Raw genomic sequence first — 27,596 nt, forward strand, 5'->3', positions numbered from 1 at the left:
ACAGGAAAAATGGATGGAACTAGAACAAATTATGTTAAGTGAGGTACGCCAAGATCAGAGAGACAAAGGACGCATATTCTCTCTGATATGTAGAAATTAGATCTAAAATGCCCTGAGATATGACAAATTATACAGGATTCTAGTCACATACAGTGAGACCAAAAGAGGCTAGCCTTAGGAGAGAATCACAGAGGGGCAATGCCCACGCACCGCTTCATATGTATATAAAATAAGATGTACTGAAATGAACTCCTAACAAAAGACTTAATTTTTTTCTCTTTTTTCTTTTTCTGATGATTCTGTATTCTTTACCTTATGTACGGTGTATTTTCATGTATATCTTCGGGAGGGTGGGGGGGATGCCACAGAACTCAAGTTTTGAAAAAGGGTAAAAGAATGCAGCAGTGGAGATGGGAGGGCGGGAAGGAGGGAATGGAGAGAATGAGGGAACAGATGACACTAAACAAAAGGCAATGTACTCATTACCTGACTCGTGTAAATGTAACCCCTCTGTTTATCACCTCTATCAAAACAGTAATTTTTTTCAGTGGTTTCCTCTTTTACTTAGAGAACTCAGGCTTTTTCTGAGGAAACCAGCTCTCATCACACACAAACTTTCCAGCTCCTTGATCCTAGACTTCCCATCCTTGAGGACTATTAGAAATAAATCCATTTGTCTGGAAGCTACCCAGTGTATTGTCTTTTGTTATAGAAGCCCAAAAGGACTAAGGCAGGCAGCATTCATTGTCACATCATCTTAACACACTACTGTTGCCAACTAGCTGTGTACCTGCTGTGGTAGGTGAGTGGTCATGGATTCTGTTCTCTGGAAACAAAGAAATATAGTCCAGTTTCTGTTGCTTATAACAAAATACTTGAGCCTGGGCACTTTGACATACAAGAGATCTGTTTAGCACACAGTTTTTGGAAGTTCAAAATTGAGTGGCCTCAATTGCTCAGCACTGGGGACAGCTTTCTGGCCACATCGAACCATGACAAATGGCGTTACAGCAAGACGACATGTCAGAGGGACAGATTGCATGGTAAGAAGAACCCCAAAGAGATTCAGGGACCTGGTTTGCTCTTTTTATAACAACTCGCCCTAGTAGGAACTAACTGGAGTCTTGCAAGAACTAGATCAGTCCCTTCCCAGAACAGTGGCTCCAATGGTCTAACCATCTTCCACAAGAACCTACTTGCAAAGATTCCAACATCTACTATGTCCATACTGGGAACCAAACCTTCAGCACAGAATCTGTGGGGAAGCGGGAGAGAGGGTGCTCATATTTTAACCAGTAGCATTCCTAATTTCTATTCCAGACATATAATCCTGATCTTAAGAGATGAATGCAAGGGGACAGTGGTAGCGGCTGTCAACTATTTACAAGCCGTTGCTCAACCGAGGCTTCTGTGAAGCCAGTTTGTCAGAATCCTTCATCTGAAGATACCAGGGTGGACCCCCTCTTCAGGACCAGTGTGCCCATCCCCCAGCACTTGGCATTGTTGGTGCGACTCTGCAGAGTCACAGCTGTGGCCCTCATAGGAAAATTGTCCTCCCATAAGAAACAGCTTCACCAAAAGTAACAATACCACAGGGGCACCATGATTGCCTGGTGCAAAGACACATATAATTCAGACTCAAATATGGTGACTCCTGGAAAAGAGGAGTAGATGACAGGAGGAATAGGCACATTGTGGCCTAATTGTAATCTGGAATGCTTGAAAATAAAAAGACCTGAAGCAGATATATGAAGACTTGATAAGGCCTGATTATTAATTAAATCACACCCCAGCCTCTTTTTGTGCTTTTTTTTTAAAAGTAGGTCTTACATTTAAACATTTAAATGGAGCCAGCCCACATTATGATCCTTCTTTTGAGATGAGATGATAAAGTGAACCATCACACTCATTTTTGTTAGTTGAGATGATGGGGGGGGGGAGGGAAGTCTCACAAAGTTTTTGCCCATTCTGACCTTCTACTGTGATCTTCCCATACTTTGCCTCCCAGGTATGAACTATTACACCTCACTTATTCTCTCTCTTCTTGATTATACATTTGAAGTACATCATAAAGGAATAAAAACAGTAACAGTAAATCAAATATGCCATTTAAGAGGGCTTTTATTTTTGCCAATCTCTGGGGAGGAGGAAATTAGGAAATTGTTCACTGGGTGACTATATGTGCTAGCCACGGTTCCAGGGCTCTTTCTATACTTGGAAATACAAATTAACCTGCAGGGCTGGGGATGTAACTCAATAGAGCTTTTGCTTAGCATGCAGGAGGCCCTGAGTTTGATCCCTACTACCATACACCATACACAAATTTCTCCAATGTGGCACTTAAATCAAGTCAAAGCCTTTGTCCAAGCCCTTACTGAGAATAGGGAACTGCTTACAAACTTACCTGAGCTCCCTAGGATGCACATTATCTGCCCACTCTCGATGTACAAGGAGATGTCCTTGAGGATCTGCCTAGTCCACCGCTGCCAACAGGATCTGGTATTCCACCAGGGCCCGACACGATTGCTTTAAAGAAAACCCCACAAAGGCATCACGGAGTCCTGGAAGGACTGTCCCCAGTCCTGGTCCCTACTCTGCTCTGGACAGGTTCCCAACTGTATTTCAGCCTCTGTGTCAGCCTCTGTCAACCTGGTTGGGCAGTGGCTACTGGTATCAGGAAAGTGCCAGCCAGCAGCTGCCCTGAATGAAAGTTCTCTACCTGGTTGGAAGATGCTACATAGGAATGTTGATTCCTACCCAAGGTTTCATTCCACCAGGTGTCAGGGTCCCCTGTGCCCTCTCCATCCACACAGGGAAGTATGGACAAGCCAGAGAAGGAGTGTGAGCGATGGAAAGAGGTAAGAGGACATGGGCCAGAGACCAGACACGGTTTTTATGTGCAGGCCCTGCCCTGACAAGAGGATGGGCCTTACGCAGTTGTTCCTCATATCCCAGTGGCAGCCCTTCCCCTTCTCTCACCACCCTATCTACTAAAGAGGCAGCACAAAACCTTCCCCACCCCCTCCATGGTCCCCTTAGTGGAGAGAGGCAGAGTAGGGGCAGGAGCCCAGGCCGGGCTGTGTGTTCACACCTTACCTGATGCTGTAGGAGACGTGGAGGACGCCTAGACTGTGCCGAGGCTCCGGGACAGCGGCTTCAGGAACCTCCTGAAGGGAGCTCTGGGAAGTTCTGTTTACTTGGAATGCATTGGCCCCAGCTGGGGTCAGAAAGGGGAGCTCACTCATGGCCAACAGACAGCAAAGGCAGGTGGATTTTCTGGTGGCCTGACCCTCCCTGGAGTGGCTTCAGCTGAGTGGCAGAGTGCCCCTCCTGTTCCCTTGCCCGGCCCTGAAGTTCCTTGGGAGGCAACAGGACAGGGACTTGGCCGCAGGTGCCATTATCTGATGTACCTTTAGACAGAGCGTCCTTATCTTAGCAGAGGGCAGAACATTCCACGTGTTTGTGGGAGGGCTTGCCAGAGAGGAATGCTGGGAGAGAGGCTGGGAGAGAGCGGAAGGGCTCTGCTGGTTCAGCTCTAAGAAGTAGGGAGAGAACCTGGCTGTTGGGCAGCAAGCTGAGGTCCACAGGAATACAGCTGAGGGGTGCAAACTGTGTGGGCCCCCATGGCTGAGAAGATCCCAGTGCAGACTGAGCTGTGGAATGGGGATTCTGCCCAAGATGCTTCGGTGAGTGACCCCCACATGCCTCAGTCCTGGTGGGTGGGGAGAAACGACCTTTCTTGCCCCTCCCCAGGAGCTTTTGGTGGTCCTAATTGACTGCCTGAGCCACAGGCAGTGTGGATGTGGCTGCAAGCCTCCATTTCCTGGGCATCAGAGGGTTGCAAAGAGCAGGTTCGGCACCAAGAGGTCTTTGAGGTCATTTTCTGCCTCAGGCAATGCTCCTTGGATAGGAGGTACTTTCTTATGGGTGATTTGAGCCCATTTGATTTTTCCAAATGAAATTCCATCACAGAAATATATTCTCACACACTAGAGACTCATCTGGAGGGCCAAGAATCTCAGTGGGAGTAAAATGATGAATGTGACAGGATGGCCAATGACTTGTGGGAATGTCAAAATGTGAGGCAAGCAAGTCCTCAGATCTGGGAGAGAGCTGGAAGGAAGAGACAGAAGTCAAGTGGCCAGCAGGTGGAGGTACAAGACATTCTCCCTCATCTGCTTAATAAATGTCCTTTGACTGGGCTGTGGGCAGGGCTTGAAACAGGAGGCCACATTGGAAGATGGAAAGGAAGCAGAATTCCATCTCTGCTTCACTCCGCCCCACTTTTCTGTCTTTACCTATTGTGGGAGGAGGAAGAGAAGAAATCCAAGGGCACCACAGCCAGAGACAAGTCCCCACCCAACAGAAAAGCCACAGACCTGTGGACTGACCTTGATTAAACCAGACAGGCCCAAAGGATCCACAATTCCTAGCCAGTTTTACAGCCACAGCAATGACGAGTTGTGCTCTCTAGACCCAACTCTGTGGAGAATGACCCCATCAACCAGAAGGGCAGTGCTCAAACGCTGAATAAGATAGGAAGTCAGTGGTGGATTTGGGGGGTACTTTCTGCCCTGAAAATTACTACCACAGCTTAGGGCAAAGAACTATCCAAACCCCACATCCTCAAATACAAATAGACCCTGCATCTTTCTGCTGCTCTGGGGACCAGTGCTCTGCCCTAACATTTGCAGGGCTTGGAAGTAAAAGTTATGGGCCAATTAACCTATATCTAGATGTTTAAAAGCTATCAAACAGCCAGGCGCTGGTGGCTTGCTCCATGATCCTAGCCTCTCAGGAGGCTGAGACCTGAGGATCTTAGTTGAAAGTGTGGCTCAAGTGGTAGAGTCCCAGCCTTGAGCAACAAAGGCAAGTAAAAATACAAGGCCTTGAATTCAAGCCCCAGTAAGTAACTGATGCGTGTGCGAGTGTGCATGCACGCGCACACGCACACACAGAGAAACACAAGCTATTTAACAAACGAAGCACCATTAAATAAAACAATTTCTCTCTTTTGACCTTGATCACTGCCCCCACTGGCACATAGGTATAAATGCAGAAAATCGAAAGCTTCTTGGTAGCAGTTAGAAACTGATAGCATGAGACAGCAGATGGCATAAGGGAGCCAGCGTCTAGGCAATGCCATAACCTGTCCCCATCCCTGCCTGCCCTCCATTCCACTCCATCTACTCTGCAAGAAAGTCACACAGTCCTGTGATCACCCCAGCCCACCCACATTTAGACCAGGCCCACCACAGACAGATGTCGTTTGTTGATTATCAATCAGGGCTCTAGAAGCTGGGTCTGGGAGAATCTGAATACCAGCCCTGGGAGGCAGTTGCACAGGACTCTGGCCTTGGGTACTTAGAGAGCCAGGGGCCCAGTGGGCCACAGACTCCTCTCACTCTGGATAAGGGTAGGCTCAGCGGAGGACAAGAGAGGCCTGAGCTTCAGAGCTGAGTTACATGGGGCCTGGTCGGAGTATCTCAGTAAAGGTCCAGAAGTGTCCCCTCAGCCAGGAACAAAGCCTGCATTATCCCTGTCAGCCACAAGTGCCCAGCACAGCCATTCTCTCTCCAAGCACAAGCTCCTCATCTCAGAACAAGCTACTTGTGCTCTGTGCTCTCTGATTGCCTTCTTGCCTTTGCTCTGACTCAGGAATTTGATCAGAAGTTAATACAAGGAGAAATTACAATGTAGCCCAGCAGGAGCTGAGCTGGTTACCTACAAATAAAACTGCTTTTGCTTTTTTGGGTGTCACCTGTCAGAAATTCAAATGATGTTCTGACATTCATACTGATTAAAATGTCAGCGGAATAGATATTTAAGTATTTGAAAAATACAGGGAGTGTGTCAAAACCTCAGGAAGAGTCTAACAAATCTATCCTGGGAGCCAAGGGAAATACTTTTAAATGAAACAGAAGTGGTCCCCAATCCAGGCAGGAATTTTTTTTTCCTCCTAAAGCCGAGCTCCCCATGTAGCAACCTGAAAACCAGTCCTATGGCAGTTGGGGTCCAGCGGGGAGAGACTGGAGTGAGCACTGGAGCAAGGAGTCAGGAACCTCTCAACTTTTTACCTGTCTTCCTTCTTGGCACTCTATCCCTATGCCGCAATGCCCTCCCCGACTCAAAGCAATGAACTAGAGGTCAGCTGGGCTTGAGGTCATTTGCACATGGGACTCTGAACTCCCAACGTTGGGACTTCCTTCCTCAGTGCAACATTCTGTCTGTCATCCAATCTGGGTTTGGGCCAGCCAAAGGAAGTTAATTCATATCTGATGCCAATTGACTTAGATGCTTGCTTTAAAAACAGTAAGGCATGGCTGGGCCTAGGTGGCACAATCTGTAATCCCAGATACTTGGGAGGCAGAGAGAAAGGAGAATTTACAGTCCCTGGCCAGGCTCAGGCATAAACTCAAGACTCAATTTGAAAAGCAAACTAAAGCAAATGGGGCTGGGGGTCATGGTAAAGTACTTGCCCAACAAGCATGATCCCCTAATTTTGAACCAAAGTACTACAGAGAGAAAGAGAGAGAGAGAGAGAGAGAGAGAGAGAGAGAGAGAGAGAGAGAGAGAGAGAGACAGACAGACAGACAGACAGACAGACAGACAGAGACAGATAGGCAGACAGACAGACAGACAGACAGACAGACAGTGAGTCAGAGACAGAGAGCCAGTGAGACAGAGAAAAGAGAAGAGAGGAGAGGATGCATATTAAGTGAATCCTTGAACTTTTGATAGCATTTCTGTAGTTTAACACAATGAACTGGAAAAACTAGGTCAAATGTGTGGTAGGGAGGGAAGTGGTGAGAAGAGAGTCACAGGGCTAACCCAGAATCCAGCAGGTACAGAGCCTTGATCCCCCGACAGGGACTCTGGTCTCCATCTCAGAGGGCACAGATCCTCTCACCTCCGTTGCCCTCACTCTCCCATGTTGCTTTGGAGTATTAGCACATGGACATCCGCGTGGGAGGAAACCTCTGTTGCTCTATTCATACGTTTACCCTCTCACACTGAAAACATATTGTGAAATATTTCAAACCAATCCGTTTATTCCCATCTCCCATGTGCTCACCACTAATTCCCCATAGCTTTAAGCCTGCTCATCCTCACTCCACCTACTCTCCTCCCCATCTCTCTTCCTCAGAGATAATTCCTCTCCTGAACTAAGGGTTGGCTTCTCTATATTTTCACTACACAATATTTTTCGAATATTTTTATTATCTTCAAGTAGTGGCACATAGGTGTTGCCATTCAACAAAGCGGTTTATAAATAGAGTGTGTCTTGATCAGCGTCATCAACATTCTCACCCTTCCCTCCCACCGCACCTCTTCACTCAGCTTTTTTAATTTTTAGGATATGTATTCATTTTTTGCCATTTAGCAAAGCAACTTATGTATAAAATGTATCTTAATATGTGTCATCCATCAACATCTTCACCCCGCTTTGACCTACTCCTTCCCTTGTTTTTCTCAATTCTGTGTTATATGCGATGAACACTTGCCTGAATTCTCTTCTGTTCTAACTCTCTCCTCTTGCCCTCCTTCCCCCTCAAGGACTCATTTCCTGGTACTTATTTTGTTGAGGGTTTTGTTTTTTGTTTTTGTTTGTTTATTTGTTTGTGTCTGTCGTGGGACTTGAACTCTGGGCCTGGGCGCTGTCCCTCAGCTCTTCAGCTCAAGGCTAGTGCTCTACCACTTGAGCCACAGCATCACTTTCAGTTTTCTGGTGGTTTGCTGGAGATAAGAGTCTCACGGAATTTCTTGCCGGGGCTGGCTGGCTTTTGTATTGCAATCCTCAGATTTCAGCCTCCTGAGTAGCTAGGATTACAGGCATGAGCCACCAGTGCCTTGATGTTTTGTTGAGTTTTAGTTTAATATTTCTAAAGAATTACACTGTTAGTGTTCTCCATAGAGTCTATTATACTTCAGTATCCCCTTTCTTACCATTTAGTATGGTTTCTTGTAGATTTATAGGCATATTCTAGCTACCACAAATGAGGGAAACTAAGCAACCTGTGTTTCCCTGGGTCTGACTTACTTCATTTAATGTAATTTTTTCCAAGTCTTCCCATTTCCTTATAATTGGTACAATATCATTCTTTCTGATAGATGAGAAGAATTCTATTTTATACATATACTATACTACATTTTTTTGACCAATTCATCCATTGAGGGGCATCTGGGCTGATTCCATATTTTGGCTATGGTAAATAATGCTACAGTGAACATGGTTGTGCTAGTGGCTTTACTGTATCCTAATCTGTGCTCTTTTGGATAAATGTTCACTTCACTGGAAAATTTTGGTGATGGTTCCAACATTCAACCATGTAAGTAGCTTTAGTATGCTGTTTTTCTACACTCTCTAGAGCTCTACTGGTTGCTCATTGGAGACAGATGATCATCTGTATTTAACTGCCTCTAACCACCCCCTTCCCCCCAAAAAATCTGGAATGTTCTTTCCAAGGCTCTCTTCCTGAACCATTGGTGCAGAGATGTTGGATGTTATTTTCCCTCTAAACCATACATGGATCAGTGTACACATGGGTATTGTGTAGCCCCAGATGCTTACTATGAGCACTCTTATGCTGTCCTAATGCCTGTCTTACTAAAATTTAAGCTTTCTCAAAGATAGTCTTTTTCACTGTTGCATCACAGACTCTGAGCTGCAGCTGTAGGCTCTCAAGTCAGTGTTGGTTGCCTGCTTGACTGAAGAACCACCAGATATGTTGGCAGTTAATACCACTCCAAGTTACCTACTATGAAACATAAATGTGTCAAATTTCAAATATATCACTGGGGCCTGGATGTAGCTCAGAGCTAGAGTGCTTGCCTAGCATGAGCAAGGCCATGGGTTTGATCTTTAACTCTGCAAAAACTAAAAACAAAGATTCTGCCACTTCCTTACCTGTAGTGACCACTGTTCTCTAGTGGTCACTACAGGTAAGGAAAATGAGGAGGAAAGGGCATGAAAGGAGGTCAGATATTGGGCATCAAAATGTAGATAGGAGAAATAAGTTCTATCGTTCTACAGTACAGCAAGGTGTCCATAGTTTACAACAGTCTAGGGCATAGTTATAAAGAGCCAGGAGAGAAGAGTTCAGAGGTTCCCAATACAAAGAAATGATTAGGGCAATAAAAGTAATAATTAGGCTGGATGCCGCTGGCTCACGCCTGTAATCCTAGCTACTCAAGAGGTTGAGATCTGAAGATTGCAGTTCAAAGCCAGCCAGGCAAAAAAGTCTGTGAGACTTTTATCTCCAATTAACCACCAGAAACCTGGAAGTGGTTCTGTGGTTCAAGTGGTGGAGTGCTAGCCTTGAGCTGAAGAGCACAGGGACAGTGCCCAAACCCAGAGTTCAAGCCCCATGACCAACAAAAAAAGAGTAATAATTAGCTTCATTTAATCATTATTATATAATATGCTGTATATTATATTTATGTTATAGATGATATATTAAGCATCTATATGTTCAGATTATATATAAAATGATTGCTTTGTACCTATAATTATGTACAATGTAAAAATTAGATATTAAATAAAATGCACAAATATACCACTATGGTGATGGTGACAGTGACAGTTGTGGTGATGGTGTTGGTGATGGTAGTGATAATGTGGTGGAGTTGAGAATAGAGATTGCCTCTGAACTGGCCCAAGGTGTCTTCAATATCTCTGTTGCACAAAATTCCTCATTAACATCAGATAAGGGAAAATGCCTATAAGAATCCAATGTATGTCCTACAAAATTAAGCAGAGTGAGAGAAGAGGTGGGGGGGGAGGGATGGATGAGAATGTTAAAAAGGGCAATAATGTTGAGGAGATAGTGTATTCATAAACTGTTTGGTTAAATGGCAACTCTTTTGTACAACTACTTAAAGATAATAATAAAAATATATATTTTTTAAAAGTTAGCTACAAGCCAGGCTCTGGTGGCTCATGCCTGTAATCTAAGCTATTCAAGAGACTGAGATCTGAGAATCATGGTTCAAAGCAAGCCCAGGCAGGAAAGTCCAGAGACTCTTACCTCCAATGAACTACTCAGAAAAAGCCTGAAGCAGTACTCTGGCCCAAGTGGTAGAGCCTTGAGCACAAACAGGCTCAGGGACAGCACCCAGGCCCTGAATCCAAGCCCCAGGACCGACCAACCTACCAACAAACACAATCAGATACAACTCTCCTTGGAAAGGCATCTTGACAGGCTGAGTATTAACTTGCTGCTAGCTGTTCCCCTTTCATGTGCAATGTCTATTTGGCATTAGGAGATATTATTAAGCCATTTGATGGAATGGGGAAGTTGAAGGTTACGTTTACCTGCTCGCAGCTTAGGTCTTCCCACTCAGCTCTTCCCATGTGGAATCTGGATGTCACTCATCCTAAGCTGCTTGGGTTCTGGCCCACAGGCCCTGAGCCAGGATTCTCCAGGGATGGAGCTGTCCTAGGAGAATCCCAACATCTCCTGAGGGAGGGGTAGATGTGCCCTTCTCACCGCTCCCATTTCCTCACGGCCCTGCTCCAGCCCATCTCCTGCCAACCTGGGATCTCAACCAGATAATCAGCCACCGCTCTCTCTTCTGGGGTCTCCTTCCTTCTTTGCCTGCATCCTCAGTGGTTTCACCTGCCATGTCTCCCAGCAGGTCCTCCAGGATAGCTTGTTCTCCTCTGAAAGTGACAACAGCCTGTACTTCACCTACAGTGGCCAGTCCAACACGCTGGAGGTCAGAGACCTCACCTACCAGGTAGGGGCCTACATGCTCACAAGAATTCCTCGAGAAGGAGTGTGAGCACCGCCCACAGACTATCTATCCTGCCCTGGGATGGAGGGTGCAGGCTTCGTGTGTCAAGTACAAGCCTCACAGAGATATCCCTTCCTCACCAGTGCACACACAGCTGGAGAGGCATGGAGAGGCCTCAGGCTCCTTATGGAAACCAAGTGTGAGAGCCCATCGGAGTAGTCTTTGGAACTCCAGAGTTTGAAATAATTTTGACAAAGTTACAAAAATAATAGTGTTCCCATAGACCCTTTACTCAGTTTCCTCTAAGGTTAATAGTTTGTATAGCAGAGAATAATTACCCACATTAGGAAATTAGCAATGGGCTAGGCACTTCTGGCTCATGCTTGTAATCTTAGCTACTTGGGAGGCTGAGATCTGAGGATTGATGTTCAAAGCAAGCCCAGGCAGAAAGCTGTGGGACTCTTACCTCCCATTAACCAGCTGGCATTGTTCAAGTGGTAGTGTACCATTCATGAGCAAAAAAAAAAAAAAAAAAAAAAAAACCTGAATGAGAATGCAAGACCCTGAGTTCAAGCCCTAGTACTGGCACAAAAAAAAGAAGAAAGGTAATGAAGAAGGGAAGAATGAAGGAAGGTAGCAAGGAAAAGAAAGATGGAAGGAAGGAGATACAATTCTAATAACTAAACTTCATACATTTTATTTGACAAAAGTTAGATCTATATGATCTATATGATCTAAAAAGAAATCAAAGTATAGACTTTATTTAGATTTAATGCATTTATGTATCTCCATGTATCTATATTTATTTATTTATTTTTGGTTGGTCGTGGGGCTTGAACTCTGGCCTTGGGCACTGTCAATGTGCTCTTCAGCTCAAGGGGAGCGCTCTACCGCTTGAGCCACAGTGCCACTTCCGGTTTTCTAGTGGTTTATTGGAAATAAGAGTCTCATGGATTTTCCTGCCCCGGGCTGGCTTTGAACCGTGATCCTCAGATCTCAGCCTCCTGAGTAGCTAGGATTACAGGCATGAGCCACCGGCACCCAGCAATGTATCTATATTTATATTGATAAATGTGCTGTCCTTGAAGCTAATAAGACACCCTGAACAACTGCCCGGACAACCACTGGCCTTTCAGGAGTTTTCAGAAACACTTGCATCACATTCAACAACCCTTATTACTCCCCTTTCCCAAGGCAGAACGCACATGCTCCCTAGGTAAGGCCCTGGATGGAGCCAGAGAGGTCCCAATCTGGCCCACTCACTCACACCTGTGGGTATGTTAGAACAACCTAATCCTTCTCTTTGCTGCCACTTATTATCTGTGTAAGCTCAAGTAAATTACTTCACTGCTCTGAACCTCATCTGTAAGACATTACAGTAACACCTATGGTACAAATTTGCAGTGACAACTGAAAGGGCTAATGATGGAAGCAATGGACACAATGTCTTGCACATCGTAATCACCTGAGAAGTTATTTTATTTTCCCTTATTCTACATGCTCTCCCATCTCCTTCCAATCTAGGCTAGAAACAGCAGTTTCTCAACAGGGTGGGGTCCCACCTCTGTGCTAGTAGAATCTGGGTAGAGGTATGCCTGAGCATACCCACAGAGGGATATCTCCTATGGGAAGGGCCACACAGAGCACAGGGAAGTTGAACATGAGCTTCTGACTCCCTCTTAGCTATTCAGCTCTCTGAAGAACTCTCTGGTACCTTTCCCTACAGGTGGACATGGCCTCCCAGGTGCCTTGGTTTGAGCAGCTGGCTCAGTTCAAGATACCTTGGCTATCTCAAAAGAGAAAAGACTCTTGTGAGCTGGGCATCCAGAACCTGAGCTTCAAAGTGAGAAGTGGACAGATGCTGGCCATCATAGGGAGCTCAGGTACCATGAAGGCAAATGGTGGGGCCGTGGCTTCTCGCTCCTTTGGACACATGGATGCTGCTTATAGAACTCTACCATCTAGTACACCAATGTGGCAGAGTGGCTGAGGGCACAGGCACAGGTTAGAGAGACCTGGGCTCCAGGGCCAGCCCTTCTGTTCACTGGCTCACAGCTGTTGCTATGGAGGTGATCACAAGTGTCTCTTGTTCACCTGAAGCTGACTGATGATCTTGTCTCAGGGCAGATATTAACCAAAGACAGATGCTGTGGCTGCAGCTTCGGGACATAATGTTCTCTCCAGAGCCTCCACCAGCCACAAGGGCACCCTCTCAGGACATTCCCTCCACAGCCAGAGTCAGGTCATGGTCAGACAATGACTAGGCAAAGCCCCGCCACAGCTCTCCCCCTCCATACCAGAGTACAACTTTCAGCCACCAGCATAGAACTGGCCTTAAACCTTGGAGCATTTCAGTCACCTGTGCAGGCTAAATTTTAAACTATAGAACAATACAGCTAATGGGGAACTTGAAGGACAGAGTTCTACATCTCTGCATACCAGTATGGAAATCAACTGATCGGTCAATCTGTCTATCTATCATCTATCTATTTACCTACCTACCTGCCTACCGATCTGGTAGTAACTGGTGTTTGAACTCAGTGCCTTGCACTTGCTAGTGAGTGCTCCTCTACTTGAGCCATACCTCCATCCCAACAGTTGGGAAGCATTTTTAGAGGAAAATTTTCAAATAATCTATTTTTTGATACTTCCAGTGTGTTCTTTTGCACATGCACATGTGCATACAACATTCCCTTTCATTTAAATAGATGAAGACACTAAATCCAAAGATGTCAAGTGACTCTCTTAAGGACACACATTTAAAGTCGATCTAGAGCGTGAACTTGATCTCTTGATACTCAGATCCAGTGTTTCTTCCTGGGACACACTTCTGCAGTGTTAAGAGAAAGCACTTTCTACTTTTTAATTAATCATTTCCAAAGACAGAGGTTACTCAATATTTTGAACATCTGCCCAACTTTTACACTCCTCTGATAGAGAAGTTGCTTGTTGTCTAGCCAAAGATCACATGAGTTAGGATGTGTAAATGTACTTTGTAACTGAGACAACATGCACACTCATTAAGTCCCTCCCACTATCTCTGCAATTCTGATCTAAACAAGATAAAAAAAAAAGAAGGAGGGCAGTGTTATTTGAGTTACAGCTTCTGGTAGCTTTTTTAAAAATCTGCCTTTTCTTCTTGAATTTACCTTACCATCTAGGGAACACATGGGCTTTTAGTAAGAGTCAGCATGCTGATTACTGGTATATAAGATTCTCTAGGCAATAATAGCCCTGATTTGTGATTAAGGAAAGTGGAGTTCAGAGAGCCTGAACAGGAATTATATTGAATAATATTCTGGTTCAGTGAGGCTTGGCTTCACCTTCATGTTTACTTGATCAAAATTATTAGAACGGTTTCTCAGAATAGTTTCCCCATTATACTTCATATGACTTTTACTAGAGAGAGAGAGAGAGAGAGAGACTTGCCATATTTTTAAATAAAATGTAGCTTCTTGTGTAGAGAATCAACAATGCGAAAACTGTTTTCTGAGGAATGAATTTACTGATGGAGAAATGCCAGCTACTTTATAAAGGCCTTGAATACCTATGGACTTTGTTTCTGGGTTCCAAATCTTCTAAATGCATTAGACACCCACCCTCTGCTGGAAAGTCTACCCATACATCTCAAAAGCTTTGCTTCAGAAATGTACCCTTCCCACATGGAATCCCATGGTGGTAGAAGATGTTGGCAAAGTCCCCCACATACTCAGAGACCGGAACCAATGTCTGAGGCTGAGTAGGTAACAGGGCTGAGGTCTCTCAACCCTGGTTCCCTTTCCTGGCAATTTTGCTGCCCCTTAATTCACAGGAGGCCTATATGAGGTGCACCCAGATGGCAAGGTGTAAGACTGCTTTTACTCCGAGCCTCTGGGCAGTTAAGCAGGAGGATCACATGACTTCTGGATTTTGCAATTGGCGGTGGCCAGGAGAACTTATCACATGTCTATTGTTATCAAAAGAACAAAAAAGTAAACAAATCCTCCTAAAAAAGGTTTGATATTCATGGAAAAGAAGCTAACACCTCACTTGGACGGATCTTTTTCCCCATTCCAGAGTTCTCAAAGCTTGAGCCCAACTCACATTCTCAGTTGGGATGGCTGTTGAAGAAGGAGGCTTATGGAATACTTTTGGAAACTAGATTCTGTATGATGCAAATCAGTAGTAACTGATACATCATTCAGAAATAGCGGGTGGTGTTAATTTGAGCATCAAGGATTGTTCTTCCTTTAAGTAAAAAGGAAAATAAAAGGTACTACTGCTAAAAATAAGAGAAAAGATGTAGGTACATTCAGAACCTAGAATCCATGTGTCCCTTGTGCTTTTAAAAAAATCATTTCTACATCTCATTGTTGGTTTTTCTTCCTTATTTCACAAAATAGGTTCTTGCATTTTTAAAAGACACCCTATGTCTGTTCCAAATTAGTTGTTCCCACAAAGCCAGCTTTCTGAAGATGGATGATGAGAAGTTTCTGGCACCTTTGTGGCAAATAGAGGCAAAACTTCACAATGCTATCAGCCCAGGGCTTGCTGCTGGGGTGGTTGGGGGGCAGGGGAGGGAACAAGCCCTCCAGGCACAAAAGATGTGTGGCAGTCAGGCCTCCATCCTTCTACCGCCCTGCAGCCTATGGTTGACTTGGCCTGAAGTGTATCAATGAGTTCTCAAGCCCCCAACAGGCACAAGTTGGCTTTAGACAAAAGACCTGAAGCTCCACATGCTGGGTAGGATCTTAGGAACAGTCTATGGTCCCCAAGGCTTGGTCCTTTGTGCAAAGATAGAGCAGTCCGGATGCTGGAGAATAGACTAGGAGTGCGGGCTGCTGAGTTGGCCCTGACGCAGCTGTGTCCTCAGCCATGTCTCTGGGCCTTTGCAGGCTGTGGGAGAGCCTCATTGCTAGACGTGATCACAGGCCGAGACCATGGTGGCAAGATGAAGTCGGGCCAAATCTGGATCAATGGGAAGCCCAGCACGCGTCAGCTGGTGCGGAAGAGCGTGGCCCACGTGCGCCAGCATGACCAGCTGCTCCCCAATCTGACAGTCAGGGAGACCTTGGCCTTTGTGGCCCAGATGCGGCTGCCCAGGACCTTCTCCCAGGCCCAGCGTGACAAAAGGGTAACTAACGGACTTGGTGGTGGGTAGGCTGAGTCTGAACACCACCACTCAGCATCCGGGAAACTATCTTGCCCCAGTGGGTTTCTTTTGGGGTACTTATCAAACGTGTGATGAGTGTGTGTGGATTTGTGAGCGTGTTTGCTGGAACTCCCGTGGGCAGGAGGTCTGTGGCCTGCATAGTGATCTGCTCAGAAGCTGGGCACAGACACAGGGTAGGGTGGACACGAACTGAACCAGGGAAGTCAAATGCTGGGGCCGCCTTCTTCCTGCATGCTGAGACCCCAGCGGAGTTGCAGCCCCTGGGGTCTCACGACTTTGGGCCTCTCCTGTGTCCCCAGGTGGAGGACGTGATTGCAGAGCTGCGGCTGAGGCCCTGTGCCGACACCCGCGTGGGCAACATGTATGTGCGTGGGGTGTCTGGGGGTGAGCGCCGGAGGGTGAGCATCGGGGTGCAGCTTCTGTGGAACCCAGGTGAGGTCTGGAAGTGGAAGGGGGCCTGAGAGGGGCCTGAGATGAGCGGCTGCCTGGCTCAGGCCGGCCCCGTCACCCGGCCCCTTCCTCTGTGTTGGGAAGGCATCCTCATGCTGGACGAGCCCACCTCCGGCCTCGACAGCTTCACCGCCCACAACCTGGTGAAAACCTTATCCCGGCTGGCCAAAGGCAACAGGCTGGTGCTCATCTCCGTCCACCAGCCCCGCTCCGACATCTTCAGGCTGTTTGACTTGGTTCTCCTGATGACATCAGGCACCACCGTCTACCTGGGGCCCGCGCAGCACATGATCCAGTATTTCACAGCCATCGGCTACCCCTGTCCCCGCTACAGCAACCCTGCCGACTTCTATGGTGAGCCAGCCAGGCCAGCATCCAGTGGCCTGGTACACATCACCACCACCACCCCATAATAATCCTCCCTCCCTCCCTCCCCCCCAAAAAAAGAACACTTGATGGAAAGATTCAAGAGACAACAGCAAAGAGATGCTGGGCAGAGCAGGATGGAGAATGAGGTCAATTGAGGAAAACGCAGCTTCTGACAAAGCCCATCCTCTGGGCCCAACAGGGTAGGAACAGACACGGAATGGAGCAGGGCTTGGGTCCCTTGTTATAATTGTTCAGACTCTGTAGGAAACAGGATGTTTAAAGTGTGCCAGACACCAGGGAAATCTGAAGATGGTTCCTAGCAGGGAGTTGTCAGGTGTGGCAGGATGGACAGACCCAGGGCAGGGACAGCCCAGGGTCTTTATGTTGGCTTTTCCCAATGAATCCTGAGGCATGAGAATTGCTCTGCTCTCCAGACTGGCTTTCTCTAGGGCCCTGAGAGCTTAGGATATTAAACTCAGGGTCACATGAGCCACTTCCTTCATTGCCAGAGAACAGTGGCTTTTTCAGGGCACCTCCTGGGTAGTACCCATGGGGACTATAGCAGCATAGAACAGCATGACTACTAAGCTGTTGACCAGCTGTGGCTGGAACCTCAGGCTCTTCCCAGGATGGTAAAGTGTAGGCAGCAGCTCACCAATAAATCTGAAGCTGGGTGCTGGTGGTTCATGCCTGTAATCTTAGCTACTAAAGGAAGCTGAGATCTGAGGTTCATGGTTTGGAACCAGACTGAAAGGTCTATGAGACTCTTATCTCCCATTATCTAACAAAAAGCCAGAAGTAGAAGTGTAGCTCAAGTGATAGAGTGTGAGGACTGAGTGGAAAAGCCAAGTAAGAGTGAAAGGCTCTGAGTTCAAGCCTCAGTACCAGCATGCATGCATGCATCAATAAATCTAAAGATTTCCTTAAAGACATACATCAGGGCTTGAAGTCCTAAGCTCCCTGTTGACCCCCCAACTCCTCTGCCAGGCCAAGGTCATCTCCATCTATGCAGATGGGAGACTGGAGCTGGAAGAGCTCAACACTTTGCCTGCTATAGCATGCTTTCTGGGGGACACAGAACTGGGACTCCACGGGTGTGTGTGACTCCTGCTTCTGCAGCATCCTCAGTCACACTCCACTGCTCCCCTGAAGGATGGGCTGCTCCTCTCAGGCCCCACCTCTGCCCTTCCTCTGCATAGCCTTGGTGAACTCTTAAGGAGTTCTACCTCTATGCGCATGCCATTCTGGCTTCCCGCCATTGTGTCATTCTCGGCCAGCATCCTCAGATAAGGGAACAGAGGACACCTGCCAACCTGGCCAATGAAGGAGAGATTTGAAGAAAGCCTGGACAGGCACTATCAGAAGCCAAATGCCCACAATGATCTCAAACCAGCTTTTTTGTTGTTGTGATATTCTTTGGGGGCAGTATGAGCTCTTGCCTATAAATCCTGGGGCAGGTCTGGGGTGCAGGAGTCACATATAGCTTGGTTTGCCACAAAGATCTGGTGTTTGGAGCTGTAGCCATGCACAGTGGAAACAAATGGTAGTCTATGAAGGCCCCTCATAGACATGATTCTTACTTGAGGTGCATAATGAACTGTCAGTCATGGGGCTTGAGCTCAGGGCCTGATTACTGTCCCTGGACTTTTTTGCTCAAGGCTAGCATTCTACCACTTGAGCCACAGCACTGCTTCTGGCTTTTTCTGCTTATGTGGTACTGAAGAATCACACCCAGGGCTTCATGCATGCTAGGCAAGCACTCTACCACGAAGCCACATTCCCAGCCCATAGAGTCAGGGTTTTTTATCCTGGGTTCTCTCTGTAATGAGCCAGGGTGGGGTTGGGGAGCTGGAACGAGGGTCTCTACTGTTGATCACTTCGTGATCCATCCATGTCCATCCGCTGTAGACCTCTGCAGATGACTTCAAGTCTGACAAGGTTGTAGCCAGCTCTCTGCTCTGTCTCTGGCTTCATAACCACGGGGGGAATGTCCTGGAGCTCCAGGAAACTGACCCAGGCCAGGGTGCGTTACACCTGGCTTGGAATTCTCTGCTTATAGTGGACTTGACCAGCATTGACAGACACAGCCGAGAGCAGGAAGTCGCCACCATGGAGAAAGCTCAGTCGCTAGCGGCCTTGTTTCTAGAAAAAGTACGCGGCTTTGATGACTTTGTATGGAAAGCGGATTTGAGGGAGCTGGATGTGGACACCCGTGCTGTGAGGTACGGTGGGATCGTGGCTCAGGCCGGGAAGCCTTCTTCAGCAGATCCTGGCCATTAAGCCACGTATTTCTCCATCAGCCCAACCCTGCCACAGGACGCGGACTGCTCACCTCCTCAGCCATCTGGAGCTGTACACCAATTTGCCACCCTGATCCGGTAATTGTTTCTCCCTTGTCCCTGTCCCACAAACCTCACTAAATACCAGATTAAGTTTTTTCTATTAAAAGAGAATTTGAGACTTAGGTGCCAGTGGATCACACCTGTAATCCCAGCTACTCCGGGGGCTGAGATCTGAGGATCATGTTTTGAAGCCAACCCCGGGCAGGCAAGTTTCTAAGCCTCTTGCCTTCAATGAACAAGCAAAAAGCCAGAAGTGGAGTTGTGGCTCAAGTGGTACAGTGCCAGCCTTGAGCAAAAAGTTAAAGGAGAGTGAAAGATGCTGAGTTTGAGCCCAGTGTTGATAGAGGGTGAGGGAGGGTGTCTGTTTGAAGGAGGAAGACAGGTAGAATTGTTTGCAAACCAGAATCCTCAGAAGCAGCCTGACCCTCAGGAGACACAGAGCAAGCCTGCTACTTTTATTCTCTAAACAAAATTAAAATAGCCTTACTGGCTAATGATCTTGGAAATAGCCTAAAGTCATTGTGAAAAAGGGAGATAATACAAGAGAATTTAAACTAGAAATGGAGGAATTCCTGTCACACCAGCCTCTGAAGAAACCAGGCTCTCATGTCAGACCTGTGTCTTTTTAGTGATTTCCACGGACAGAAACATTTTAATACACAGGTTGGATCCTATTCTGCATATTATTCAGTCATCTACTTCAAAAATATGATTGAGCCTGGCCCCTTACCTGGTTAGGACTCCGCCCTACTCCACCCCCACCACTCCCCTCCCAGCATTCAACATTAGCCACAGCCCTTTACCATTCCAGTCTGTGGACGTTTATTTGTTTGGGAGTCTTTGCTACGAAATACGCAATGCTGTGGCAAACATCTCGACTGTACTTTGTGGATCTGATTGATTTTTTTCTCTCAGCACAATTTCTCTAAGAATTGTCAGGCTGACACACTGATGAAAAAAGTAATAATCATTGGCCAGATATGGTAGTTATGCCTGTAATTCCAACACAGGAGAGGCTGAGACAAAGATTTTTGAGTTCAGGCAGGTCAGCCAGGACTATATGGTAAGATCCTGTACCTTTGTACAAAGTCATCATGATTCATTTATTATCTACTGTGTACAGAAACTTTCATCCATTTTCGGATGGGATCCTCAGTGTTCCTGTGAAGTAGGTGTGACCAACCCCATTCTAAAGAGACTTCAGGCGATCACCTGCTCACAGGGCTGGGGTATGTTGCTCTTCTGACGTCTTTTTGTGTTTTGTGTTTCTTTTGTTGTTTTAAGCCGTCAGCTTTCCAATGACTTCCGAGACTTGCCAACTCTCCTCATCCACGGAGCAGAGGCCTGCCTGCTGGCTCTCATCATCGGCTTCCTCTACTATGGTCACGGGGCTACCAAGCTTTCCTTCATGGACACAACAGCCCTCTTGTTCATGATCGGAGCGCTTGTCCCTTTCAATGTGATTCTGGGTGTCACCTCCAAATGTGAGTGTCACCTGCTCTCATGGCCGTGGGGCTCCAGGACAGGGGGTATCTGGCACCAAGATCAACCTCTGTGCATCTCTGAGCACCTGGGGACAATAGCTTTACAGAATAATATCATTGTGATTGTAAAATAAATGACAGCTATTGTTTTTTTAAGTTTGCATATTAATATGCTAATGAAGGCAAATTATGGAGTCTTAGCTGTTAGTCTCTTCGCAGGATTTGTACTTGACAGCCATGCACAAGCCACAGAGCCTTTCCCAAAGTCTAGACTTCCCACAGCCTCTGCAGCAGGGTGGCTTCACTGTGCCTGGTTAAAAAACAAATACAACTTAAGAGCTGAGCGCCAGGGGCTCAAGTCTAATCCTACCTGCTCAGTAGGCTGAGATCTGAGGATCGCAGTTTAATTAGCCCTGGCAGGAAAGTCCATGAGACTCTTACCTCCAATAAACAAACAAAACAATAACAGAAAAAAAAAAGCCAAAAGGAGCTGTGGGCTTAAGAGTTAGAGCTCTAGCCTTGAGTAAAAAAAATGCTCAGAAACAGTGCCAAGACCCTGAGTTCAAGCCCCAGGACCAGCACACACATACAAACACACATAAATGAACAACACACACACACACACACACATACACACACACACACACACACACACACACACACACACACACACACACACACACACACACACACACACACAAACTTAAGAAGTTTAAGCGGTATACTTAGAGTGCTTATAAAGAAGAAGCCAAATCAGAAAACGTAGATGACCGAGTCATCGTTCCCTTCCCCTTTCTCCTTTCCAGGTCACTCGGAGAGGGCCATGCTGTACCATGAGATGGAGGATGGGCTGTACACCACTGGCCCCTACTTCTTTGCCAAGGTGACTGGCCAGGGTGGAAAGCACACGTTAGGTGAAGAAAGCTGTACAGCTGTGCCAAAATACTGCAGGAAAGTGGTGGAAACCCCAGGCCGTACATGCTTGGCAATTACAGAGATAGCATTCTTTAGGAAAATCTCAACGACTTGATAGTCTTTTAACAGTCACCCAAAGGCCTGGCCTATGAACCAGGAGTGATATTTTTCTGGTGAGCAGGGACCTGAAAAGGAAGAGATAGGATTGGCTTAGCAACCTTTACCTCTCCAGAGCCCTGGAACAGGTCAGGCTGCCAGAAAGAGGAAGCTCTGAGCGAAGTTCCTACGGCCACACAACTAACTAGATCTGGGCAGGGGTGAGGAGTGGGGGGACCTGACATCAGGTCTTAGGAGAGTAGATACCAGCTCCCATCCTGTGGAAACAGCCCTAGGCTGCCCTCTGGGGTGCAGGGAGAAGGGCCTCACCTGCCGGACCTCAGCATCCTCCTACAGCGGCCAGTGTGCACCAGGAAGGAATGCTGGCATTGTGTTGGTGGAACACGTGAACATTCGATGTTATTTATTTTTGTGCATATGCCTGTATTGGGGCTTGAACTTGGGGCTTCATGCTCTTCATTGCCTGTTTCACTCAAGGCTGGTGCTCTACCATTTGAGCCATACCTCCATGTGTGGCTTTTGTTAGTGAACTGTAGATAAGAGTCTTTCTTGTGTGGGCTGGCCTTGAATCTTTATCCTCAGATCTCAACTACCTGAGTAGTTAGGATCACAAGCATGAGACACCAGCACCTGGCTTGTATGTGGTAAAATATTGACAAATGAAGGCCGTGGACCCAAGGCCTGTAATTTTGCAGATCCTAGGGGAGCTGCCTGAGCACTGCGCCTATATCAGCATCTACGGGATGATCATCTACTGGCTGACCAACCTGCGGCCAGGCATTGAGCCCTTCCTGCTGCACTTTGTACTGGTGTGGCTGGTGGTCTTCTGCTGCAGGACCATGGCTCTGGCTGCTGCCGCCATGCTGCCCACCTTCCACATGTCCTCCTTCTTCTGCAACGCTCTCTATAACTCCTTCTACCTCACCGGGGGCTTCATGATCAACCTGGACAATCTGTGGATAGGTGAGGATTTCTCTGCCTCTCCTGGCTAAGCATCTAGGATCCTCTTCATGTGGCTAGTGGAGGCTGCTTTCCTTTGAGGTAGATGTTGATCATTTAGACCCCTAGGCCCCCAAGGCTGGCAAACAGATGCCTTTTATCCTGCAGGCCATGGGCATGGTTCTATTAGAGGAGACAGGTGATCCCCTCCTCAAAGCCCTCGCAGATGCTAAGTCACCCTGACTGCATCCCCTTGGCTGAATCTCCACATGAAAGTCATCATTGGACCCTGGATTATGGACAGGATTCACCCATGCAGGGCAAGCTTTGCCTGCTCCCTGCTGCCCCTCCTGAGCAATTCTGCCACCTCCAGCCCATTGTACGCTCCATGGAAACCTTTCCTCACTTTCCTATCCTGTCTTCTGCCAGGCTGTGTGTGTGTGTGTGTGTGTGTGTGTGTGTGTGTGTGTGTGTGTGTGTGTGTGTGTGCATGCCACTACTGGACCTTAAACTTAGGACCCCAGTGCTGTTCCTGAGCTTCTTTGCTCAAGGCTAGAGCGCTACCACTTAAGCCATAGCTCCACTTCCAGATTTTTATTTATTTGGTAGTTCATTGGTGCTAAGTGTCGCATGGACTTTCCTGCCAGGGCTGGCTTTGAACCTCAATCCTCAGATCTCAGGATCTCAGCTTCTTGAGTAGCTAGGATTACAGCAGACATAAGCCACTGGTGCCTAGCTCCCCCCACCCCCTTTTTAATAGTTCAGCAAGGCTTATGCAATCTCTATCACTCCACAATGCTTCAGAGTCAGGGTCGACCCAAGTCATCTCTGGTGTGGGGCTGCTGAATGCTCTGTGAAGCTGAGAACCTGCAGGAGACCCAGCTAATGACTTTCTAGAATTGCTAGATTTCACGTGTGGGTGAAACTGTTTCTCACCCTCCCCCTGCCACCACTCCAATGCCCTTTAGGCCTCTCTCCTGGGCTAGAGCTAGCGTAGCCCTCCCTCAGAGGTACCACACACACAGCAGCCAGCCGAAACCCTGGGAACAATGTGGCTCTTGCTGTCCTCAGCGCCTGCGTGGATTTCCAAGGTGTCCTTCCTCCGGTGGTGTTTCTCAGGGCTGATGAAAATTGAGTTTAGTAGGCGCCCTATCATCATGCTAGTCGGCAATGCCACCTTCACTGTCCCAGGAGATACAGTAAGTAGCAAAGGCCTTGGGTTCTAAATTAAGGAACAATCAACTGGATGCCTTGCTCATGAGCTCACTGGATGTCTGTGTCTCCAGATGCTCAACGCCATGGACCTGAACTCATACCCGCTCCACATCATCTACATCATTGTCATGGGCATCAGCAGTGGCTTCCTGTTCCTGTACTATATGTCCTTGAGATTCATCAAACAGAAGTCAAGTCAAGACTGGTGATGCATACCCAGGCTCCTGTGCACTGGTTGGGACTTGAGCAGCTTCTTGATTGCACTCCCTGCCTCTCAAGAAGCCCCTTCCTGGTGACAATTAGGACAATGAGGATCCAGACACTCAATGACATATGCCCCATGGTGCTGCAGTGGCACAGGTCAGCCACAGGATGGCAGTAGAATAAAGACAGTTAAAAGGGAAATTGTGATCACTGGCCAGAGCTTTGAAGGTGGGGAAGGAGAAAACAGGAACTTGGTGGCATCTACAACATTGATAATTTATTTCCTTTGGAAATGTCTTTAAAAAGGCATCACAGGATAGGATGAAAGCATGTTAAGCATGAATCCAGTAGCTGGGCTCCTCCGGAATTGCTAGAACCCAGAGAGAACAATGTAATAGCTAGCAAAATGTTTAGCCTCATCCTTTATACTTTCCCCAGACGGTGAGTTAATGCCATTCTCAATATAGTGACTTAAATCAGGCCCGAGGGTGTAACTTGTGGTAGAACATGTGCCTAACCTATACCAGAGCCTGCTCGATCCTCAGCCCTGCAAGAAAACAAGTGACCTAGTAGAGATGTGGTGTCTTCCATTTGTGCCGAGTCAGGGTCTCCAAGAGCTAATGTGACCAATTGAAAAATTGATTGAGCATCTGGCTCCATGGCAGATCAGATGCAAAATAAGTTAATGTGGATACCATCATTTATTATCAAGATAACCCTTTGCAGTAAGGGTGTCCCATTTTATAGGTGGGGATACAGAGGCACAAATTCACCTTGCCAAGGGTACATAGCTACTGTGTAGTGGAGTGATAAGGGGCTCAGAAAAGCCTTTGTGGTCTTTCAGGAGTTAGAAGTAGGCGAAACCTGAAAGGCAGCTATCACCCTAGAAACTGAGGATAGGTCTAGAAATGAGAGCTGGTAGTGGTAGTTCAAACACGCAATCATAGCTGGAGCCACCAGGGGATCAGGTTAGAGACCAGGGGTATAAAAGTGCACAAGATTCCATCTCAACCAATGGCCATTTGTGATGGCACATCTTGTTATTCCAGCTACAGGGGAAGAACAATGACTTGACTAGTGGATTCTGAGCAAGTGAGGCCAGGGAAGAGAAAGGCCAGGGCTCTAGAGCCCATGTATGGCCCAGTGTGCCTTACTCCACAATGCAGAGGGTAGAATTTACTTGCTACTCCTAAACACATGGGTTGTAGACTTTTCCTGTGAAGGGTTGGGTAGTAAATGTTTCAAGTCTTCGAGTCCCCATCCTAGTTCTGCTCTTCTGCTCTTAGGACATGAAGACAGCCCCAGACAATACTAAAGTGTAGGTGCTGTAGCTGTGAGCAGAATGACATGCAGCTGGCTGGATTTGGCTGGAGGGTATGGCTTGTAGATCTTAGCTGGAAACGATTTTGAAATTTGCATTTTAAGCTCTCCAGTTTCAAGTTATGCTATTGATGGGGGACTTTTAATTAAACCAAAAGTAATTACCTATATTGATGCAAATATTTCTTGATATGATTTTTTTTAATACTGCTGTTGTTCCTAGAAAGATTATTGAGGACATAATCTTGCCCTGGGTTAAGCCAGTCTGTAGAAGTAGATCCTGTATTTGCTTTTTCCCCATTTTTTCCCCCCAAATCTCTTGATCTCAGATTAAACAGCTCACAGCAGAGATATTGAAATTTCTGCCAAATCCAAGTGTTAATAGACCTGGAGTCAAGGGTTCTACCTAGATTCAGACTAGTCACTTTACCATTTAGGCATAGCTGGGGCATGCTTTTCCCTGGCTGAACAATCCCTGAAGCCTAGAGCATCCCACAGCCTTTGAGAAGTGAACAGGGCACAGGGCATGCTGCTGGCTGATCTGTTTACATGGAAAACACATACAATGATCTGGCCCGAAAGACATCTTCTTTCACAAATAGTCTGATCTAGGGAATTCAAATCTCAAATCATTTGCCATCCATATTAAAAAACTGATTGGTTATCAAAAATGGCCTAGGGGTAGGGAGTAAAACTCAGGTAGAATGGGTGCTTAGCAAGTGTGAGGCCTTATGTTTAAACACCACACACACACACACACACACACACACACACACAAACACACCTGTGGCCTGGGTATATAGTAGTATCCTGTGTCTATGTCACCCAGTCATGGGTCCCTGCCTGAAGTGGCTCTGCAGAAGAGGCAAGCAGGAAGATGGAGACCGGCTCATTTCCTGCTGGAAGCTGGGAACAGCAGCACGTGTGGCGCTAGCAGTTAATAATTAGAACAATACCAACCTGAAACACTTTTGAGGTGATAGGGCTCACATTTATTGCTTTTTCTATCTTGTCTTTTGGTGAATTGGAAGTATTCTTATGTTGGAAGTATTCTTATGTCTCTAAACCACTAAAAAATAAACATCTCTGTTTCTTGCTAAACAAACAAAATAACAACAAAAACACTCCAATAAGATACCCAAGTATTTCTGTAAGTTCTACTCGTGCGGACTCAGACTGATGTCTGACTTTCACAACACGTCCAGCACCTCCTCCTCTTTCTGACAGAAACAAATAGCCAAGATGGACTCCATTTTGGAACTTTGAAGTCCTGCTCCATCACTCCCTTGTGACAGCTTTTCTAATGTAGACAAGTGTTTTGACTTGGACCTCAGCCCACTGTCCTGAGCCAGGGTAAGGGAATATAATCGTATCTCCATCTCTGAATCCTGTGTGGAGACAAGCATGCAAGGAAGTCTCCAATGCATGCAAACTTGCTAAAGGGAAATACATGGCCTTGGACCCATTGGCTCCTAGACTTACAGGGTTCCCCCCACTGCCCACACCATGCTAGGCCCTTTTGCAATGGGAGTGCAATCTTCTCAGAGAGGAAAACAGACAAAAAAGCAGTACAGAATGGCAATCTCACCAAGTGCTGCCAGGGCTCAGGTTATAGGTGACCCTTGGACTAAAGACTCTAAAAATGAACTGTAGTCACCAACCATGGTCTAAACAATATGTGCAGGACAGTGTGCCAGGAGCTGGTTAAATGTGCCTGTTCTATCCGGACCTGAGGTTACTTTTCTACATGCAAAAAAGGAAAGGGTAAATGCCAGTTTGAGATTTGCTAACCACTTCCTTTATTTGTACTAAGGATGCAAAACATGAGCTTTGTAAAGGCTCAGGCCTGTAAGCAGGATGCAATTCTAATGGCAACACTCTCATGTGCAATTGTACCATACATAGCAGGGTGATACATTATGGTGATTTTGTACCTCCTGCTGTTGTTAGTTCAGCCAGACTTTGAGGAATGTTGCTTTTATTCAGACATTCTACAAAGTTTTTTTTCCCAGAAAGATAGTATCAAATGAAAATTATGCTCCAAGACAGGAGAAAGAACATACAGCATATATACTGAGTTAAAAAAATTGCACTGGAAATAATTTGCAATATGAAGCTTAATAATTTACTGGAACTCATGCCAGGCACTGGGTATTGGATTAAATTTTTTTTTTTTTGGGTCGGTTGTGGGGCTTGAACTCTGGAAAATATTCTTAGTGTAAGGTGCACAGAAACTAGGAACTTTCATGTTAAGTGAAAGGTATTTATTTATCCTGTAGGGGTTGAACTCAGCGTCTCACACCTCAAACCTGCTAGGCAGGTGCTCCACCACTTTGCCAGCCCTATGTTGGA

At 46.5% G+C, this 27,596-nt stretch overlaps 2 protein-coding genes across 3 annotated transcripts in view; one reads left to right on the forward strand and one right to left on the reverse strand.

The window, feature by feature from the left end:
• Abcg5 (ATP binding cassette subfamily G member 5) overlaps positions 1-3,372 on the reverse strand; it is a 29,779-nt gene extending 26,407 nt beyond the window's left edge. The window contains exons 1-2 of the mRNA XM_070025005.1: positions 3,097-3,372; positions 2,405-2,526 (exon numbers count right to left, since the gene is read on the reverse strand). Of these exons, the coding sequence (XP_069881106.1) occupies positions 2,405-2,526; positions 3,097-3,245 (271 nt within the window). The 5' untranslated portion in view covers positions 3,246-3,372. The remainder of the gene's footprint in view (positions 1-2,404; positions 2,527-3,096) is intronic.
• A 166-nt stretch (positions 3,373-3,538) lies between these two features.
• Abcg8 (ATP binding cassette subfamily G member 8) lies at positions 3,539-26,291 on the forward strand. 2 transcript variants are annotated; one of them, XM_070025494.1, is made up of 13 exons: positions 3,539-3,686; positions 10,636-10,740; positions 12,464-12,620; positions 15,612-15,850; positions 16,189-16,321; positions 16,424-16,693; positions 18,768-18,930; positions 19,009-19,086; positions 20,335-20,534; positions 21,341-21,417; positions 22,262-22,529; positions 23,577-23,704; positions 23,792-26,291. In XM_070025494.1, exons 1-13 carry the CDS (start codon positions 3,624-3,626, stop codon positions 23,927-23,929), a joined length of 2,019 nt encoding a protein of 672 aa, XP_069881595.1. In that variant the 5' UTR covers positions 3,539-3,623; the 3' UTR covers positions 23,930-26,291. The 2 variants fall into 2 exon arrangements, with proteins under 2 accessions (XP_069881595.1, XP_069881596.1); XM_070025495.1 differs by having other exon boundaries at positions 10,639-10,740.
• Positions 26,292-27,596: the final 1,305 nt, after the last annotated feature.

This window comes from Dipodomys merriami, unplaced genomic scaffold, assembly GCF_024711535.1.
Source record: "Dipodomys merriami isolate MVZ:Mamm:240054 unplaced genomic scaffold, mDipMer1.0.p SCAF_17, whole genome shotgun sequence".
Classification (NCBI taxonomy): Eukaryota; Metazoa; Chordata; class Mammalia; order Rodentia; family Heteromyidae; genus Dipodomys; species Dipodomys merriami.

Coding starts and splice junctions, on each gene's coding strand:
- Abcg8 (XM_070025494.1), top strand. CDS start 3,624: ATGGCTGAGAAGATCCCAGTGCAGACTGAGCTGTGGAATGGGGATTCT. Junction 16,694..18,767: donor CAACCCTGCCGACTTCTATG/GTGAGCCAGCCA, acceptor CTCTGCTTATAG/TGGACTTGACCAGCATTGAC. Junction 19,087..20,334: donor CAATTTGCCACCCTGATCCG/GTAATTGTTTCT, acceptor TGTTGTTTTAAG/CCGTCAGCTTTCCAATGACT.